The sequence below is a fragment of the Procambarus clarkii genome, chromosome 90 (assembly GCF_040958095.1).
Source record: "Procambarus clarkii isolate CNS0578487 chromosome 90, FALCON_Pclarkii_2.0, whole genome shotgun sequence".
Classification (NCBI taxonomy): domain Eukaryota; kingdom Metazoa; phylum Arthropoda; class Malacostraca; order Decapoda; family Cambaridae; genus Procambarus; species Procambarus clarkii.
Window position 1 is genome coordinate 5,629,638 of NC_091239.1, and position 22,111 is coordinate 5,651,748.

General features: G+C 38.4%; 1 protein-coding gene across 1 annotated transcript in view; it reads left to right on the forward strand.

Moving 5' to 3' along the window:
• The window catches only part of LOC138359370 (caspase-1-like), a 38,845-nt gene extending 17,584 nt beyond the window's left edge, over nucleotides 1-21,261 (forward strand). The window contains exons 2-6 of the mRNA XM_069318497.1: nucleotides 6,781-6,901; nucleotides 11,077-11,255; nucleotides 15,136-15,271; nucleotides 16,004-16,156; nucleotides 20,973-21,261. Of these exons, the coding sequence (XP_069174598.1) occupies nucleotides 6,781-6,901; nucleotides 11,077-11,255; nucleotides 15,136-15,271; nucleotides 16,004-16,156; nucleotides 20,973-21,058 (675 nt within the window). The 3' untranslated portion in view covers nucleotides 21,059-21,261. The remainder of the gene's footprint in view (nucleotides 1-6,780; nucleotides 6,902-11,076; nucleotides 11,256-15,135; nucleotides 15,272-16,003; nucleotides 16,157-20,972) is intronic.
• The last annotated feature ends 850 nt before the right edge of the window (nucleotides 21,262-22,111 follow it).

The following is a 22,111-nucleotide window of genomic DNA, read 5'->3' on the forward strand; positions in this document are numbered from 1 at the left end:
ACACAGACCATCGAGCATTAACACACATATTTAAAAAGCGAACGAAATGCCCATGAATGTCACGCTGGTCTCACGAACTTTCGGCCCACTCATTCCAGATCTTGTACAAGCCTGGTCCAGCACATGTTGTGCCAGATACGCTAAGTAGAAATATAGCGGCAATGCAGATTAATGAAAATATTGAAACCATTCCATCAGATAAAATGAGAGAATACCAGATGAGCGAGCCTAGATGGAAAGAAATTATTGAGTATTTAGAGGGAGGAAAATACCCGAAAAAGAAAAAGAATTTACCTATTCATGATTTTGAGATGAAACAGGGCGTCCTGTATTATGTTAATAGCCAGAATGATAGGGCAGTATTTCAGCTAGTTATTCCGGACGCGTTGCGGTCATCAGCGTTAAAGCTTGCGCATGCTTCAAAAATTGCAGGGCATCCGGGGATCTTTAAAACGCACTTAAAAGCAAAGTCTCTATTTTATTTTCCAGGATTACTTTCTGAGGTAATCAATTTCGTGAAGTCGTGCCCTCGTTGCCAGAGGAGGAAAGGCACCCTTAAGGTACAAGCCCCACTTCAGGAATTTCCTGAAATTCGTGAACCGTTAGATCGTGTGGGGGCCGATCTGATTGATTTACACCACAGTCATTCAGGTAACAGATATGTGTTGGTGCTAGTTGACCATCTGTCTAGATACACTACACTAGTTGCATTACCTCAGAAGGATTCTCGTACGGTTGCAGATGCGTTCTTGCGTAGGTTCGTTACTGTATTCGGACCTCCTAAAGTTTTAGTCTCTGACCGGGGTCAAGAATTCAATGGGAATATATTTAGAGAAGTTTGTAAGATTTTAGAGACAACTTCGGCTTTTACAACAGCCTACCACCCACAAGCAAACGGAATGACGGAACGGACTAATCGCTCAGTCAAGGATATGCTTGCAATCCTTGCTGAACATGATGCAAACACCTGGGATGAACACCTACCCTATGTTCAGTTCGCCTTGAATACTGCCATCCACCAATCAATTAACACCCAACCACTTCATTTGTTTACTGGTAATTTATGCAATTTCCCGTCAGGTCTGCTTAACAGACATAATGTTGCATACGGGGAGGACTATCCTTCAGAGGTCCTTGGAAAAATGAGAAATGCATGGAATATTGCAGCTGAAGCGTCCAAGAAGGCACGGACTCGGTATGCTCATTTTTATGACAAGAAAGTGCGCCCTCTTGAGTTGAAGGAAGGAAGCCTCGTATTGAGAGTGAATGAGGCTGCGCCCGCCAATCAGAGCAGGAAACTAGCTCCGAGGTGGCGAGGACCATATAGAGTAATTAAAAGGGCGGGGCCGGTTAATCTTGTTATAAAGGGAGTGTTCGAGGACCAGGTGGAAAGGACAATTCATGTAAATAAATTGAAACATTATCATGCTAGAGAGGAATTAGAACTGCCTTCAGCGGGTCTAGTTCCTGACTCTGCAGTGCTGACTCATGGCTTCACCGACGAGTCAGAAGATGAGGATGACCCTCTGTCATCGCTCATCAGTAGTCAGGTGCAGTCTCGCCACCCTATGGTGACGAGATCTCGCGCTATACAGTAAAGTAACTTCCCTAGTTAGTATAATTTAGTATTCATTAGATTTTCCTGTAAAGGCAATGAGGTGTACTATCTCTATACTTAACTCAGGTAGCAGCTTTTACCGTGCTCTGGGGTTCCACCTCCACCAAACCCAGAGTATATCTATGCTTCCGCTGTGTTGTGTCTGTCTGTTCCCAGGTCTGATTGGTACACCGACCCAGTTGTTCCAGCCACACGTGAACCCTTGTCTGTAAAGACCGAGGTGGGAGGCACGTTACACAAAGCCCTCCCCCCACCAGACCCAGTAACCCATACATCAGTTACTTTGGGGATAAGTGACTGTCCAAGAGTCACCCGGCCGACGCCTCACGTCACTAACGAGGTTGTCAGGGCCAGCGAGCTGTCCACATTATAGCAGTCACCGGAGGTGCCATACAACGCCGGGGTAGCTGTCTCGAGATCACCAATACCCACCTGCTGCGTCATCAAGACTGCAGCCATTCCAGCAGTGGTGAAGGAGAGGTCAAGAAATGGAAAGCACGTAGCAGTACTCAAGAATTTCGCCGGAAGATTAATGATTACGTCATCTGAAGTAACAAGAAAGCAGAAGTAAGGCGGTCACAGGTGGAAGGCACGGTTTCCCTACAGAGTACCGGGACTCGCCAATAGAAGGTCGCAAAATTGTCTCCTTTGGCCTAAAGTCGGCGGTACGAGGGTATACACAGTTGGTGTTTACGGCCTAGTAACCTGGTGACATCAAGAAACGCCTGAGATGACGTGAGCAATGATGGAAGACGAGATTCACCTGTTCTGCAAACAAGCAACCCGCCTCTACGACCTTCTGACACCACTCCTGCTAAGAGACACCGTTGGTACATCCAGTCCTGCTCTGCTGTGGTCATCTGCGCCGTCAAGTTTAACATCAAGACTGCCGTGTGAACTGTGATTGATACGAAGGCGTGTGGACTGTCGAGAGCAAGATTAATGGCCGAAGTAACAGTATTCTACAGCTGTCACTTGGCACTCAGCTCTACTACACTCTGTCGTCATTCAGGAGTACCGGATGGGAGTACAAGAGGACCAGGTATTGATGTCTACACATGGGGAGAAGCAAGATCGACACCGTCATCGTCAGCGACTACATTCAGCATCCAGCAGCATCGATTTTTTTTTTCTTCTCGTTTACTCAATATGAACAATTGATACAAACAACAAAGTTGGCTCTGAACATCTGTGTAAAGAATATCTGGACACTTTTGTTTAAATGTTGAAAAACAGATTTAGAATCAATACTTTATAAATGTTGAAAAAAAGATTTAAAATAATTCTGGTATAATATATGACTTTTACTCTATAAATTGGTCAGTAATCAAAATCGAAGCCCCTGTGTAATTGTCTCAGCCCAGAACAAACGGTTATGGAAAATTATGTTGTGATACTTTTGCAGAATGTTTGAACACAGGAGAGGCGGACCCATATAAACATTGACACTTCTAGTGAGTGAGAACACTTGGCTGTACAGTCAGCTGAAACCTGTGATATAGTATAGGATTTTTTTTTTTATTTTTAGATACATGTAATAAACATTAGGTGTGTTCCTTAACATGTCAAGGTTGACATTGATGGGGAGTGGGTAGTACACGGATGTGAACCTGATAGTTCCGTAGTACGCTCCCGGATGACTGAAAGTTCAATCTGAAGATATAACTTTAATGTTTGTTTGAGCACGGTGTGGCCGGCTCTAGAGGACACATGGACTTGGCTAGTGAAGAGCCAAGGGAGTTTAATAGCTAGTCTTTGATGGTAGAGTAGGGCCATGTTATTTAGCTATGTCAGTAAGGATAGGATGTATGTTTCCTGATAATGGAGGATTGCTGTCAGTTGACAGCTGAGAAATTTATGAAATGTGAACATATTTATTATGATGTTGGACTATTATTTGTCAAATTTTATTAGTTAGGTTAGCTTTTGTTTGTGGCATGAGTTGAATTGTGGGTTTGGATACTAAACCTCGTGATTTTTTAACAAATTAACAAGGTTTACTAAGTGCTTGTGTGGGGGGGGGGGGGGTTGTAACAAACTAGGCTGGTTGTAAGAATTATCCAGAGTGGTTTATCGACAAAAGAGAATGGGAAGCTGAGCCCGCATGGTGACCTGGGGACCTGACCCCCAGGGGAATTCGCGGCGGAAATAACCGACGCCTTGTTCATAGCTGCGTATAATGAATCATCCTATAGTATTCAGTAATTTAGAGAAAATTAGCCTTTATTCATTTTGCATTAAAATTGTATTGTATAATAGTACTGGGTACAATATCAAGAGTATTCTAATTATTGAGTTTAAGTCACCATCAGTGACGTCACGACTCAGATCTAACTTGTAAGGCGGAGTGACCGGCGGTCATAGGTCATCAGGGGTTGACATGTCTACTATTTCTCAAAGTTCAATTAACCATTTTTGGGGGATCGGGAACAGCTCTGCCGTTAGATGTTTGTGTAATTTAATTTCAGTAAAATAATTCAACCAGTCTGGATCAATTCAGTACAAACAGAGGTTAATTGTTATAACTTAAACCTTGCTAGTAACTGGGTAGAACTTTGACTAGGCGGAAGGATACAATGTTCTAGCCTGGGCTAGGCCAGACGAGGACAATCAGTGTGATCTGCAGAGCAGCTGGGAGAGGTCAAACATCTTACCTCTCCCCAAGACCAGCCCAACATCTTTAGCTGGTAAAACATAGAGGTATAGTTGCTATGGTTATTTATTGAATAGTCTTCATTGCCATTCAGGTCAAGTAGGGAGTGTTAAAGTGACAGGGAGTGAACATATTTAGATTTTGTTTTAGTTTTTCTTTTAATAAATTAAATTTGTTAATATTTTGCATTTTATTATTTCCATGTGTTTTATGTGTAAACTTGTCCTGGTCACGTGGTCCACACGAGGTAGAGTTGGATTGGGCGCCGATTCTAACATCGATTCTAACATCGAATCATTCCCGTGTAATTAATTTCACACTCTTAAGTTTCCACGGTCATCGAGTGGGGATCAAGCCCCAAGGTTGATTAATTAGCGTGATCGATCCAGACCTCGATCATTGCCCTGTGTTGCTGGTCTGGTGGTGGCAGCGTAGAGGCGACTCTAGGGTTTTGCTCAAAGCCTAGGTCACGTCATACTGGGTGTAGAATCCTAAGTCGGTCAATCGTCTTAGGACCACGTGGCGTGGAGTTGGCTTTGGTAAACGTTTTGGAGTCCCTTGGTAGAGAATGAAAAGTAAGAATACGGGTAGAGGGAGTAGAAGGTAGATAAGTAGAGAGAGAACCCCAACCCGTGTTACATGGTCGACGACCGGGCCGCGGGGACGCTAAGCCCCGGAAGCACATCAAGGTAACTTCAAGGTAGGTAAGGAGAGCATCACAGATGCTGCCTTAATCAACTGAGCTACGACATGGTCAAAAGAGTTGAAACCGAAGTTCTACTGAACTTACTGGATCTTGCAGCCTCTCTGAGACACAAACCAGGGTTTTACACAACTCCTACTTTGATGCATCACACTATTGTGACTTTTGTGTGTGTGTAATGAAATAAGGGCGAAGAGGGAGAATGGCCTATTGACATAGCTCGAGTGCATGGGGAGGAGTTGTGTAAAGCCCTGGTTTGTGTCTCGGAGAGGCTGCAGGGTCCAGTAAGTTCAATAGAATTTCGGTTTCAACTCTTTTGACCATGTTGTAGCTCAGTTGATTAAGATAGTGTCTGGGATGCTCTCGGACGCAGGTTCGAATCCTCGTCACGGCCCTTGTGGATTTGATGCATCACGCTATTGTGATTTCTGTGTGTAATGCCTGGTCTGTAGTGTTGTTAGCCCAGTGACCCTCAACCGTTCCTGATACGAGAGATGACTAAGCTCTGGTAAGTAAGTAAGGGCGAACTTGCCCTTCGGCTGTGGCAACACCACATGTTGCTCGGTGTAACAAAATAAACAGTTTCAAATGTAGATATGATAGAGGAAGATAGGCTCTGGAAGCTGTTCACCAGTTGATTGACAGTTCAGAGGCGGGACCAGAGAGCCGAAGTTCAACTTCTGCCAGCGCAACTTCGTAAGTACATGTGATTGTGTGAAGTGACGAGGAATGTGTAGACGGAGCCAAACGTTACACGCGTCCCAGTTATATTAATGTTAATCTTAGTGTGCTACCGGCATTGTTCTGATACCTTATTTATTGATGTTTATAATTATAGTGTGTTGTGGACATTATCAGCTATGTTGTATATCATCTATGTTGTATATTCATGTATATCAGCAATTATAGTATGTTGTGGACATTATGTGAGCCAGGCTCACAAAGAGCGTTTGGGAAAATGCCAAACTGACAGTGCACACCAAGGCACAAGTCTACATGGCATGTGTGGTGAGTACACTTCTCTACGGCTCGGAATCCTAGACCCTGCGCTCTCGCCAGGAGAGACTTCTCAATACCTTTCACATGCGGAACCTGAGACGCATCCTTGACGTCACGTGGAAAGACCACGTCACCAACAAGTACTCGAGAGAACAGGAGTCCCTTCAATGTTCACTCTCCTGAAACAGAGACGCATGCGATGGCTGGGACATGTCACACGCATGGTCGATGGCCGCATACTGAAGGACCTCTTGTATGGAGAACTGGCATCAGGAAGGAGACCCACCGGAAGACCTCAGCTGCGTTTCAAAGATGCCTGCAAACGCGACCTCAAGCAGATGAACATCGATATCAACACTTGTGATGCAGCAGCTGCGGACAGATCTGCCTGGAGATGAAAAGTGCAGAAGGAACTCCAGCAATTCGAGGATAAACTGAAGAGGATAATAGATTTCAGAGGAGGATAACAGCGAAGGATAATAGATTTCAGAGGAGGTCTCGACCACTGTCAGACGCACCCGCAACGGCGTTTATCTGCGCTCGCTGCAGTCGAGACTGTCATTCTCGGGTTGGCCTTCACAGTCACAGCAGGCGCTACATCTAACTACACTACAACAACTAGACACCCAGGGCACAACTCCATAACCCCACGGGATTGACGGATGCCTACTACTACTAGGACATTATGATGTCATATATTGCATATATATTTATTGTTTATGTTTGTATGTGCAAACTTTCTTTACTAATTAAAGTTCATTGCTTAATTTGAATATTAACAGTTATATAACTACAATCATTCAACAGGAGCGTCATGGGAATGATCACGACCGTGACCAAGCTCAGACGTTGTTTGAAAATTTAGGGTTTAAAGTGACGGTCCATAATAACTTGACCGTCGCCCGGGTCAAAGCTGAAATTCAGGACTGTAAGTATCTTTTACTATATATAATGTTCGTTAGACTTTTATTACATAAACGTTTTAGCTCCAAATCATCTTAACATATTTATTTTTATCATCTTAACATATTGGATTCCATAGATTTATTTACAGTACAGTAATTACATAAATATTGATAACATCGCCACCATGACCTCGATCGTGTTTTGTATTTTAATGCAGTTGAACCCCTCTAGGTTATTGTGGTTTATGCAGTGTGCTTTGTCCTCTAAATGTTGTTTAACATTTACTCCCTCATTAACAAACTGATTCCGCATATAGGAATCAGGAACATAGGAATCTTGTATGCGGAGAGTAGGGACTCTCACTTTCCCCTTCTATCTCATTCACACTTGCCATGTCTGTCCATCTTATTATTATCTTCCGTGCCTCAGTTAGTTGAATACAGTTTCCATCATAAATTTGTTTAGTGCTAAAAATACATGTAGAGCGCAACCTCAATGCAGCGAGCTATATGGAACAAACCCAGCGAGTGAGGGACATATTGCAACCAGACATGCCTTCAGGAAGCATTTGTGAGAGGGAATATTTTTAAAAACAAGAAAAATACACTGCTTCACCTGTTTCTTTCTTGTAATGTTGCTTCCTTATACAAAAATCACTTAAAATGTGATTAAAGATATATTAGGTGTTAACATTTATGCTTTAAAATTTCCCATGCTCTATGGGCAACATAGAGCATGGGAAATGCTCTATGTTGCCCATAGAAATACTGTATTGATTCAGTACCCCATCAATACCTGTATCTTTTCCATTTTTCTAAGGAGGAGCATTTCTCTCCCATTGGTATATCCTCTGGTATTCTTTCCTGTACTCTTTGTAGGAGCCAACCACCAAAACAATATCACATTCTCATTTGCCCTTCTTTTCTCTGTGTGACCTATGATGCTTTTCTCAGTTTGACCTATAATACTTTTCCCAGTGTGACCTATGAAACTTTTCCCAGTGTGACCTATGATACTTTTCCCAGTGTGACCTATGATACTTTTCAGTGTGACCTATGATACTTTTCCCAGTGTGACCTATGATACTTTTCACAGTGTGACCTATGAAACTTTTCCCAGTGTGACCTATGATACTTTTCTCAGTGTGACCTATGATACTTTCAAAGTACAGAACTGTAAATATTACCTCCACCTACTTTGAGTTTCTTCTCTACTGATTAAAATTTTCTAAGGTTCACCTTTAATATTACTGTTGATACGATATTAAGTACACAGATATATACAGTAAAACAAAATATTACTAACACTGTAAATATTGTAAGCATAAAGATAGACTGTACTCCATAAGGTACACTTGGTATCATGTAAATGATGAAAGGTTAGAAATAACTAAATTGATAATGCTTAAGTGTGTATATAATAGAAAAACTGCCAGTGGAATATCTGGAAGTTTGTCTCATGTTAGCGTTATGTGAGATATGACAGAGTCGAATATCAGTAGGAGCCATGAGGAGGATTCGAATCTATGGTCCTTAATCTAACATATCAAGTAACATGAAAAGGTACATTGTAGCAAAATGTATATCAACATATAAATAATATATAAATTAACAAAGGTGATTACACTAGTGATGATATGTCTTGTATACTAACATTGTGGAAGTTGATAATACAAGTTACAGTTTAAGTTTGAAGCACAAACTAGGAAACTATAAGGATGAAATTAGATACTTTTCAATTTACTTTTAAATAAGGCATAGACATGTTTTTAATTCATTAGGCAGGGAGTTCCATAGACTGGGTCCTATTATTGGCATGGAGAGTTTGCACAGTATTAGTTTGACTCTGGGGACATCAAGGATATATTTATTTATAGTGTGGTACAGAGTTTGCTAGAGTTCTGATAGCAGATTTTTGCTGAGTGATGATGGGCTTGAGGTAGTTTACAATGGTGGAACTCCATACACAGATACCAATATGTTAGATAGGATAGATTAGCGCGAGGTATAGTAAGAGGAGAGCAGAGTTTGGAATATAATTTCTGATTTTAGAGAATATACCAATTTTTTCTGAGACTTTTTTGGATATGTGTTGTATGTAGGTGCTGAAGTTCAGTCTCTTGTGTATTTATAGGCCAAGGAACTTTCCCTCGATTTTATTGCTGGTGTTAACATTCTCTATCTGATGTTAAATTTGATTTGAAGATTTATTACGAAGTTTAGTTTAGTTCATTGATTATGCACCCCATACCCATCTTGTGGGCGGTAGTGGAAAGGGTTACAGAGGCACATAATGGGCTCAGGGACTGAACCCCACAATTCATTTAGTTACAATCTTGATGAGCTAGTTATAAAATTCAATATAAGTCGTCACATCAACAATGGGATCGAGATCGACCACAAGTACAGTTTCCAAATTAAGCAACTGACATATGTGGAAAGCTAGTGTCGCAATTGATATGTTTGTCCTGAACACTGCCCCCCCCCCATCCAGTGGGCAGCGGTGGATAGGTTACAATCACTTAGTTACTACCTACGGTTAGCAAACTGGGGATATTTGGCTAAAATTTCTGGTAGCAGATCATTTTGAATGAAATATTGACACATCGTTGGAACATTGGTTATAGAATTGTCTCTAAATTCACGTATCTTTTCGCACACCGTCACATAGTGACGGAGGGTGTGCGAATAATTTTGTTGACACAGCTTACATTTGGTCAGGTCTACATCGGCAGATAATGAAAATTCCCAGAGATACTTGTAACCGAGTCTAAGCCGAGCAGTAGTAACATCTAGAAGTCTGCTAATTTTATTGGATGATCCATAAATGTGTGGCTCCTCTTGCATGATAGTATGATGATAGATGGAATTACTGGATGGAATGATGGAATTATTACAAAATAAAATATATTTGGTCTTTTCTATGTTATGCAAGTTTGTTGATTGCCAACCATGAGTGGACTTTTTTAATTCATTATTTACAATATTATTTAGTGTCTGGGGGTTGGGGTCAGAAAAATTGAAGGTAGTATCGTCAGCAAATAGTATAGGTTTAAGAATGTTAGAAACATTTGGCAAATTATTGATGTACATAAGAAATAGGAGAGGTCCTAGGATGCTGCCCTGCGGCACTCCTGCTGTCATTGGTAGAGTGGGGGAGGAACGAATATAGTTCAGAGCAAGGCTTCAGATACCATACTCAGTTTATATTCATATTCAGTTTGCATCATACCATTGATGCAGTTTAAGTAAGATGTAGTTATGGTTTACAGTATCAAAGGCTTTTATCAGGTAAATGAAGAGGCCAACTGGGAATCAATTTGTTGTATTTTTTGCCACTCTTTGAGCATTGGACAGTGTGTTAATAGATGATGGTGATTTTAAATAGATTTTGAATAGGTGATCTAAAAATAGATGATTTTAAAAGATGTAAGAAATGAAAGAATAAAATTTGAGATGATAAAAGCAATTGTTTGAGGAGAATAAAAGAAAAATTTATAGTGATACTGAAGCAAGAGACTTTAACCAGATAAATCTTTATACTGTATTAACAGTTTAAAGGCAAGGAGACAGTGGGGAGCATCTAAGTCCATCACTAACAGAAAACACTTGCTGTAAGATGAGAAAACAACCTTCGCTTAATGCGCATGATACCTAAGCATGTTTGAGATGCTTATAATATATAAACCCATTCAGAGATCGAGTAACACATGCTTTAAGTTGAGAACAAATGGTAAAAAATAGCCCAAACAACAGCTGATAAGGTAAGCCAGTGATTACTGAAATTGGGACTTTTCAGTATAGTCCAACTCGCAAATCATCAGAAACCAATACTCTATTATGTCAGAAAATTAGCTCTCTTGTGGCTAACTATTCAGTATGCCCCTTAAGGAGCAGGGTGATTTGTAGAGGTACCTATCTCTGTGGATTAACAGATCCACCATGAGCTTGATATGTTAAGCATGTTTACGAATTGCCAGTGAGTTAAACACAAACTACCGAGGTTTGCTCAGAAATTAGTATTCGTTAGACTTAACGCTCTAACTTTCAACGGGACTTGATATACATGTTTCTCTTGACGAGGTCGGAAGTATAATATATATATTTTTATTATTTTTAACTTAATTATCTGAGTTTAAACTTCCAATATTTAATGCTGATGATCTAATGAAATTTATTTTTACACTCCTATTTTCAGTGGCTTTCGGTACTGATCACACAGATTGTGATATGCTAGCTGTGGTGTTCATGTCACACGGGGAACAAGATATCTTGTGGTGTAGGGATGGCCACATAAAAGCCGAGTATCTTTTTGAGAGCTTTCAAAGCGATCAATGTAAATCTCTCGCTGGAAAACCAAAGTTGTTCTTCATACAGGTAAGACTGTCATGTATAAAGCATGCTTAAATACTTAACATTAACCTAAATAATTAACAGCATGCTTATATAATTAATATTAACTCACAATGACCATAAATTTGTCCCACGTAAGTGGGGGAAATTTTCTGACTGTCCTGGACTGTTATGAAATTGACTTGATGATGGCTCACGGTGTTCTGAAATGTACCTTTTTCATTGTGTGTATTTGTTCTAGCTATGTTATTGGAATTTTTATTTTAATACTTAAATATCTATGCATTTTAATATAATAATAATATTAACAATGACAATAACAATAATAATGATAATGATAATGATAATAATAATAATAATAATAATAATAACAATAATAATATTAATAATAATAAGAATAAGATTAAGAATAAGAATAATATTTATTTATTTACAAGGTACAATGGGTTGGTGAGATTACATAAGATTGGTATTTTTACATTCATGCAAAGCCATTAATGGTGCATGAGTTAGTTTTTTAAACTATGTTCAATGTTAACAAATCTTTTTTGACTAGTTGTATATGAAAAGGGCTGCAATTGTTCCAAGCTTCAGAACTGCAGCCTAAATCGAGAGGGAGATTGTTTTTCAACGAATATTACACATTTTCAGTAAGTTACTTCAACCACACGTTTCAGATATAACCAGTTCTATGACACTTTTCTGACACATTAGCATATAATAAAGGATCTGTTGTCGCTGATTTTCCAAAATATGTTTAGTTTTACTAATACAAATAGTCAAAGTTCCCCCCCCCCTTAAAAAAAATGCAAATATATCATGTTTATTGCTATTATAAAATCAATAAATGAAGTTAGGAAAAAACGCTGGCATCAGATTTTAGAGATATAAACTTTACATATAAGGTGTATGTTTCATGTAAATGTAATAAAAATGAAAGAGTAGCAACTCCGTTTATTTTATTTGATAAGTAAATCATTAAAAGTTAAAGTCTAAGGTACTGCCATCTGTCACTGAGGTTGACATCAACCAATTTCCTCCAAAATTGGCACCCTTTCAAATAAGCTTACGTGCAGTCAGGTGATTAATTTTCATGCAAATCGTCCGATAAACAAATAAGAAAAATAACATTAATTTTTTTTTTACTTAATTTTTTTATAAAACTAATTTTTTTAATATACGCTATTGTGATAACTGAGAGTCATAGACATGATGTCAGTTGACACGTGTTTGATGTTAATTTTTGAAAATTATGGAAAATTTTTGACACAATATTTTTTTTCTCCCTTCTATTTACGCTATGATGCTGAGACTTGGACCAAATGACTCACTTTTCATATACAATTCGTCAAAAAAGTTTGATTGAAATCGAACTAGTTTTCATTAATTGCATATTTGGAACTGATGCCTCCTTAACACGCATAGCGTTTCGGGGCAGGTCCTTAAGCTAACATATCAGGTAAGATGAAAAGGTACATTGTAGCAAAATGTATATAAACATATAACTACAATATAAATTGACAGAGGTGATTACATCACCATATACAGTATGTCTTAAGTACTAATATTAGGGAAGTGGGTAGTACAATATATGGTGAAAGTTTTAGGCACAAGGAAAGATACCATGAGGATGAAATTAAGTACTTTTTGGTTTTACTTTTGAATAAGGCATAAGTTGGACAAATTTGTAATTCATTATTGAGTGAGTTCCATAGACTGGGTCTTTTTATTTGCATTGAGGATTTGCATAGATATAGCCTGACTCTGAGGATAACAAAGACATATTTATTTCTGATGTGGCGCTCATGGTTTCTATTACACCTGTCAAGGAAAAGTTTCAGATCAAGATTAGCATTTAGGATCAAAGTTTGCTTCATGTATATATCACATGAGAAGGTGTGGAGCGAGTGTATGGCTAGCATGTTAAGGTATTAACATGTTTAGCATGTTAAGGTATTAACATGTTTAGCATGTTAATTTCTCTGAGCTTTAGTAGTTGTCAGGGAAAGTCGAAAATTCTAGTTTGGCAAACTGGAAACTTCTGGAAACTTTACTTATTAAGACTACTCAATAGCTTGGTCGTTAGATCTTCGGCCTCACAGGCGTGGGGTCCATGGTTCGAGTTTATTAGAGCCCAAGTGAATGGAATAAGATGATTGATTGATGAAGATTAAGCCACACAAAAGGTGGCACGGCCATGAATAGCCCGTCAGTGGTGGCCCTTTTGAGCCATTACCAGTATCAAGAGCTAATACTGGAGATCTGAGGAGGTGCGACTGCACCCTGCGTGACGGGAGATGTCTCCCCCAATAAGATGAGGCACTGTTTGGGTTATATATGGTCCACACGCCGGCGAGTTCACCTTCATCAGTAAATTATGGCCAATCCTCTACAGAATTATCACAGTGACAAAATACAACTTCACTTCCAGCATCAGACTGGCAGGCGGTGTTTAACACCACCGCCAGTAACAGGTGATAGCCTGTTATAACACAGGCTTCAGTTACATCAAGAATTAACAGACTGACATTACTTCTATCTCGTAACTCAACTCACGTTGCTCACGTGGCCCCACAAAGTGAGGTGATTCGATGAAATATCTATGCCCAAGCTTACCATCAAATGCTGTTGCCTAGTTGGGAATATAGCCTCGGCTTCCAATGACCTTAGTACAGTCACGGTAGTCGAGTTGTTAAGGAACCAGGTACGCCATGGTGCATAGTGCTCTTGGCTGTCTGGGTTCGAACCCTTCTGGGGTATGGAGTTTTCAGTTGCATATTGGCTTGAGGACGATTCAAGCTAACATATGTTGTTGAATATGACCGAAAGGGTAAGATTAATGACTCTAACCCGAATCTTCTCAATATTTCTGATGTTTTTCTTCACTGTCGAGGGTAGATGAAAAATTAATTCTCCAAAATTTAATTTCACACTTTATTTATGGTCTGACGCCTCGAACCGTTTTGCAAGACACTTCTTACATTTTCAAAGACAATTTTACATATTCTGCCAATGCTAATATTCGCTTGTGGTGAGGTAATACAGGACATGATTGAGATGTATAAGTGAATCAATGGGTACATCATTGCGTGTTTTATCTTCTTGCTTCTGTGTTGGTTCAGGGTCTTGAAGTGGGTAGAATGTTCTTATTGGCTTTTGATTGCTGGTTTTGACTTTTTGATGTGTAGGGCCTCGCTGGTGTCGTGTCTCCTGTTGTCATTGTATCTGTCGATAATTTTTGTGTTGCTTGTTAAGATCTCTTGTGATGGTCTGGTTGTGTGTGGAGGTTATATGCTCCTTGATGGAGCCCTTTTGCTTATGTATTGTTAATCGCCTAGAGAATGACGTTGTTGTATTGCCTATATACTGAGATCTTTGTGGCTGACAGTCCCCAAGTGGGCAGGTGAAGGCATAGACGACGTTGGTTTCTTTCAAGGCATTCTCTTTGATCAACAGCCAATAAACACATATTTACATTCTACTCACTTCAAGACCCCGAAACAACAGACCACTGTTTAATTAATATATATGTATGAAATACAAACAGACCACTGTTTAATTCCCTTTGACTCTCAATATTATTTGTTGTGTATTCACTTAACCCTGCGGTATTTTTTTCCCTAATATACTGTGCCCTGAACAGTTCATTCCCTTTGTATTAATTTACTGTCACTTTCCATTACATCGTCTGACCTTATCAATCCTGAAATTGTACACTTTCCGCCACCATTACCAACTTCTTTACATGTATACAGTTTCTGTTTCATGTGACTTCCAGAATGTCAGAACGGACAAGTTCTGTATAATATAGACTGCAGATATGTAGAGAGCTACGAACATATTTTAAATATAAATTTTCTCGTAAATTCTTCATTATTCATATCTTTGACATGATGTTTTGCAGGCATGTCGTGGAGAGCGTCTGGACACTGGCGTGACACTGGAACGCTCTCGACCTACTGATGAGACTGACTGCGGTTACTTGTCCTACAGAATTCCGGTAGCGGCTGATTTCCTAATCTGCTGGTCCACCATACCAGGTATCGTATGTATAATTGTACAGAACAGTTATCCCTGAGGTCATGAGAGCTTTGTACCTAGATGCCTTTAATATATCCAAAATATATAATGTGTGATACACTAGCCAATATGCTGTTGGGCAGTGTGTGAGAGAGTGTGTGTGAAAACAGTGGAAGTTGGGTTTGAACCAGGTGCCAGGAAGGAGGCCTGGCTACCGGTTCTTAACTGTTTGCCTTTGTTCACACGGCAATAATTGGGGACCTGGTGTAAACAGATCTCTGGATTGTGGTCCATTGAAAACTGATAGGTTAAAGGTTAAGATGAACCATGAGAGGGAAGAGCTGTTAGCCTGTTAACAGGAGTCATAAATTTTCTGCACATGTTCCCTCGTGTATAAAAACTAAAACATAATAAATATTTTCTGACACTCAAGAGGCAGCTCTTCCCTTCAGTTGTCTATGATAATTGAATAAATGCATGATATCAGTTAGCGGGTGCTCTGTGCTTAGAAAGGTGAGCATACTGGAAGACAGTAAGAATGAGACAAAAGGGAGTTTAAAATGGAACCTAAGAATAAGATTTAAGGATAAAGTGAGAAAGAATGTGGCTATAAATAATGGGAAATTGTGTATAAAGATAAGAAAACTTAGCCAAGCTTCTCAAATTACCGGGAAAATGTTTGTGAGGAGCACTTCATTAGGCCTATTCTATGAATGTGAATTTAACTTTTCTCAAACTATGATTAATTTCAGGTCATTATTCGTGGCGCAACATCTCTAGTGGTTCCTGGTTCATACAGTCGTTGGTTCATGTCTTGGGCAAGGAATACACCTATGAAGATTTGCTGTCCATGATGATAAATGTCAATAGATATATGATTATTAACTACGAATCCCACTGCCCTTGTGAGTATTTCCTTTAAATTGAGTATATACGCTGGAATAGGAATATGCGTAATTAATTTATACCAATTTATGATTTATAGCAATTTTCCATAAGAATACGGTAATTATCTATACAACAGTCAAATAAAAATCAATATGTGGTTTGATGCAGGTAAAGGTTAAATTTCTGAGCGTAGGCCACTCCATAATTTCCTCAAGTAAGCTTCAACCTCCCCAGGACATCGTGGAAGCCCAATTGAGAGTCAAACCTTCTTCCAACACCAGTTTAGCAGGAATCTTTCCTAAACACCCTTGCTCCAGCCTTATAGAAAATTCCATTAGGTTCCTTACTCATCTTTAAGGATGAGTAAGGATCTTGGCCGAGCTTGCCAACTGTTGAACACTTTTATAATACTTTCTTTGCAATTTTTCTTAACTACAAAATTTTCTTAATATCTTCCTAAAATTTGTATTAGCTAATTATCTAATACCAAAGCAGTTTTACATTTGCATTATAGCTAAATGTCATTTGATGTATGTACATAGCCACATAGGCAAAATATAAAAATTTTGATTGCTAAACATGTTTCATATGCAGTGAATGTTATATGATAAACATATTTTACAATCGCTACCAGACATCTTGAGGTTATCTTGAGATGATTATGGGGCTTAGCGTCCCAGCGGCCCGGTCCTTGACCAATCCTCCTTTTTGTTACAACCCTCCCCCCCCAGGAAGCAGCCTGTAGCAGCTGTCTAATTCCCAGGTACCTATTTACTGATATGTGAACAGTAGCATCAGGGTGAAGGAAACTCTGCCCATTTGGTATCGAACCCGGAACCTCAGGACTACGAATGTGAAGCGCTGTCCACTCAGCTGTCAGGCCCCTTGATTTGTCAAAGACATGATTTGTCTTTTTGAAAGATATCATACTGCAGAATCTTTATAGGAGACTGAATATAGATAGGTCAATAAAAAGCTTTATTAAATCTCTTGTGAGGTAGCAAATTGACTAGTCACATAATTAAAGATATTCAGGGAATCATGAAAGACCTACGTGAGCTAAAAATGAACCAGTATCATTATAAACTTTAGCAACGGTTGTGAGTCCAACCTTGTTATACCTTATAGTAAGTTGAGAAACAGCAGCTGCCTGTTCTGGACAGAAATCTTCACAATTTGAGAATGTAATGTTTTTTAAATACAGAGCAATTAGTCATATTCATGAGGAAATCTTCCCATTCAATCTTTGTACAGGAGCAGTTCTAATCTTTTCAGTTATCGATAGATTGTGTCCGGATGGTATCATACCAGCCCTTGTATAAGGTACTGTACTAATATGATTGTCAGTACAGTACAGTCCTTGATATTCCTTAGATTGTTATGTTGCTCAGTTTGTGTTCCCAAGTGATCACGATGACACCAATCAAAATAATTATATTTTGATCAGAATGGTTTTCATATTAGGAAATATAACTGATTTTAAAAATACTTTTCTCCCATACTCATATTGATGAGTTTACTTTTCACTTTACTTTAAATTTCTTTCATCCTAAACCTGCTTCCAACACTATTGAGCACACTGAGCTCTGCCCTCTCTCCATATCTTAACTCAAAACTCTTACCAATACCTTTCGTCTCTCTATATAAAGCTCGCCTTTCGACAAACTAACACTCTTCGTAGCACTCTAGTTCACACTGCTCCTCCTGCTTCTAATGCTGCTGGTGTGCACTCTATTTTCTGTTCGTCTTGTTCTCTCGAATACTTTGGTGAAACGTACACTAAATTACAGACTTAAGGAACACAAAAGAAGTGTTAAGTCTGCAGACACGAACAATTCTTTCTTCTGTCATGTTAGGGATTCTAATCATCCTATTGATTGAGCTTCCTCTAAAATAATCTTTCCTCCCTCTACTCTACACAGACACCGTCTTGTCGAATTGGCTCTAATACACAGCCCGCCCAACATGAACCTGAGTCCTGGCTTTGTTGCTGTTGACTTTTTCCCTTTCTCAGTATATTCTCAAATGTTCAAAACTTTCTAACAAACGTGACTTAACATAAGCCTACCCTTCCTTTTATGTCTCTTTGTCTTTATCTTGTTTCTCTTAGGATCCCTTTTTTATTCCTATTATTACACCTAATCTTCCGTATCATTTACCTTGCTCTTATCTTCTAAGATTTCCACCTCCTCACCTATCTCTTGCCTACTTAATGCCCTTGCCTCCCTCATCTTAAGAGGTCCCGACCTCTCCGTAGGGTGCAGTCGCACCTCCACAGATCTCCAGTATCAGCTATTGATACTGGCTCCAAACGGCCACCACTTACAAGCTATTCATGCCCATACCATCTTTTGGGTGGCTTAATCTTCATCAATCAGTCAATCTCGTCTAATCACTATCGACTTCATTATGGTCCAGGACGGACCGAAACGTCGTCATCTCGTCAATTTCTAGTGTGTGGTCAACTGTATAATAATAAATAATAATAATAATAATAATAATATTTTATTTAGGAAAAGTACATACATAGATGCATAGATAGGTAGAGCTAGTACATACAATACCTAAAGCCACTAGTACGCATAGCGTTTTGGGCAAGGTGAGATGGGGGAAAAACACTTAGACTAAAACTTAATTGCTTAAAGTATAAATTGCGTTGAAAAAAAATATAAAATAAAAGATAAAAAGGGGGGAACATGGTAGAAAATAGTCAATATACAAGTTGGTCAACAAACAGCATTTTTTAAAAATAGTACGACATGGGTTGACATTTAGCGGTAAGGTAGGTTACATGGAGTTAATTAGGTAGTACTTAGTTTTCATCTTAAACTGGTTGAGAGAGGTACAGCCTTTGACATGATTGGGAAGGTCATTCCACATCCTGGGTCCCTTGATTTGTAGAGCATTTCTAGTTTGATTAAGTCGTACTCTTAGAATATCAAATAGGTATTTGTTTCTGGTGTAGTGCTCATGGGTTCTGTTACAACCTTCTAAGAAGCTTTTAAGCTCAGGATTGACATTACAATTCAGAGTTTTAAATATATAGAGTACACATGAGAAGATGTGCAGTGACTTAATATTTAACATTCAGAGATTTGAGTAAAGGTACCGAGTGCTATACTGCTGCCGAGCATCAGAAACAAATACCTACTTGATATTCTAAGAGTACGACTTAATCAAACTAGAAATGCTTTACAAATCAAGGGACCCAGAATGTGGAATGACCTTCCCAATTATGTCAAAGACTGTACCTCTTCCAACAAGTCAAAGATAAAAATTAAGTACTACCTAATTAAGTCCATGTAACCTACCTCACCCCTAAATGTCAACCAAGTCTACTATTTTAAACAATGCAGTTTGTTGACCAAATTGTATATTTGCTATTTTTCTGCCATGTTCCCCCCCCCCCTTTGTTATTTTTTTTATTTTCTCAACACAATTTATACTTTAATCTCAATTAGTATTAAGTTTTAGTCGTAGTGTTTCATCCTGCCCGAAACGCTTTGCGTAATAGTGACTTTAGGCATTGTATGTACTTGCTCTATCTATAAATCCTTCAATGTTTTGCATCTCACCTGGTAGGTATGTACTTACCTGAATAAATATTTGATTTGATTTGATTACATAATAATCATAATAATAATCATAATAATAATCATAATAATAATCATAATAATTACATAATTATTACGTACATAATAAATTATAATCTGCAGCAGAAAATTCACATAGGTATGCCAGAAGATGTTTATAAAATTTGGGCAAATTAGATGTGCCCAAATTCTCTATTTGGACACGAGCTCAAAAACTATTTGCCACCCCCGCCCTAGGCCACCTATTAACCTTCCCCAGAGTGCAACCCCACAACAATTACCTAACTCCTTGGAACCTATTTTACTTCTAGAGTGAGTAGTTTTATCAGGTGAAAGGAAACGTGGCCAAATTTATTCTGTCTTGTCTGGGAATTGAACCCTGGTCCCTTGGTTCTGAGTCGAGAAAATAGACCACTGTGCTAGAGGTCTGTGCGAGGAGTTGATACTTGCAAACTTCAAAATTGCGTTTAATGAAATATATGAAATGGGAAACATTAGTGAAACTATTGATGACATTCATGGGACGGAAATTCGAATATACAGTAGTTGTGTTCTGTCCATATGTAATAAAAAAAACTCTTCAACAATATTGGAAAGGTAGTCATGCTTCAAATGACTTCCAAACATTAAAAAGCAGGAGCAATGATTTGATTTTTCGAACACAGACAAATTCACAACAAGAATCGACAACGTTGTCACGGAGTTGACAACGTTGTTCTTATCAACTCATTGCCGTATGGTATTGTCGACATATACAATATCATATACATATACAATATAATATATTCACATATACTATACACACGACCTAATCCCCTTTCAAAATTTGATGTTTTCATAATTTCTTCCCCTCACTACAGGCAAACTTTAATTAATAAAACAATGAAGTTTATAATTATAAACTATATTAATAATTATACAATTTCTCACAATAACTGAAAAAATGTTTTATGATATAAAAATAGTGTTTTATCATTTTATGCACAGTTGGAAAGGGACCTAAATACAGTGCAAAGTTTTAGGGATAATGTGACTGCCGGATTAACGTAAAATAACATTTGAAATATGACAATATATTTATCAAAGGTATTTTAATATTTAAAGGGAAAATTTAAAGTGAAAGCATCATCTTGCTTCCTAATTGTTAATTCTGCAAATCACATCAGATTGTGTTGATTCATTGTATTTCTTTTATTTTAAAACAATGTGTAATTATTTTGTTTTACGTTTATTTCTGCAGCTAATCACCACATGCATGGAATGAAACAGACAGCCAGTATTGTCGCTACTCTGATGCGCAAGGTATACCTTACACCTAAATACTGACAACATGATGAGTGAAGAAACTCAACATGATCAGTCAGGCTTGCACTGGAGGCACCAATAACCTTGTAAGAACACGTTCAAATTTCTGAACGTGCAGATCCTCATGTATCCTTGTTGTCTGAGATAGATAAGTTCTTGTGTTGGCCAGTAAAACTCAAGAAGAAACCCTGTAAATTCTCTAGAGAAAGGAAAGCAAAAGAAAACAAGCCACTGTGGAACTTCCATCGGAGTTCGATGATGTCCCACTAGAATAGCCAGTCAAGTGGGACATCAATTAGTCTGTAAAGTCTGGCTAATAACAAGGCAAAGTCTACATTACTGTAAAACTGTATTTATATCCAGTTATTGTTGCTAATTGCTCAGTGAAAATTATACTTTTAAATAAACAAATTAAGTTGTGTAAATTAGTGTGTTCTTCTGGTAGTGAGTGTTCTTCAAGGATAAATCTAAGCATTAAATTTGAATAATTGTCTTTAATAATATCTAATATAATTGTTGTAAATTATTTTGTTAGCTGACAAGTTTAACACCAAGTGAACAAAGAAGTTTGCAGGTATCTTGTAGAGTTTGTTTTATTTTCATACAAATGAACCTTATCAGGTAAAATGTCTTTCATTGCCATGAGTGATAACATTATCATGTAGAAAAGTCTCATTACCGTGACTTTGAAGAAATTAGGTTAGAACATTTTAGGAACGTGACCCCTCTTTGTTGAGCTATTAGCATGCTTTTACCTCTTAGTATGACTAACAGATGACTTGATTTATGCATTTATTAACTGATTTCAGATAAATCTGTGGACAATAGATCTACTTTTCGTAACCTTAATAACCATAAAAAACAGATTAGTGTGCTTGTATTCATAAAAAAAATTATGTTAAGGTATGTACATTGTGCCAGTGATTGTACATTGGGTGGCTTGATACGAAGTGGATTTAAAAAGAAGGCACCAAGCCGGGGAGACTATGTAGCACCATCAAAGTTGCAGGATATTCAAACAGCGCTAAATGTCACAAGGATGCCAATACGAGAACAAAAGCGCATAAGGCGAGC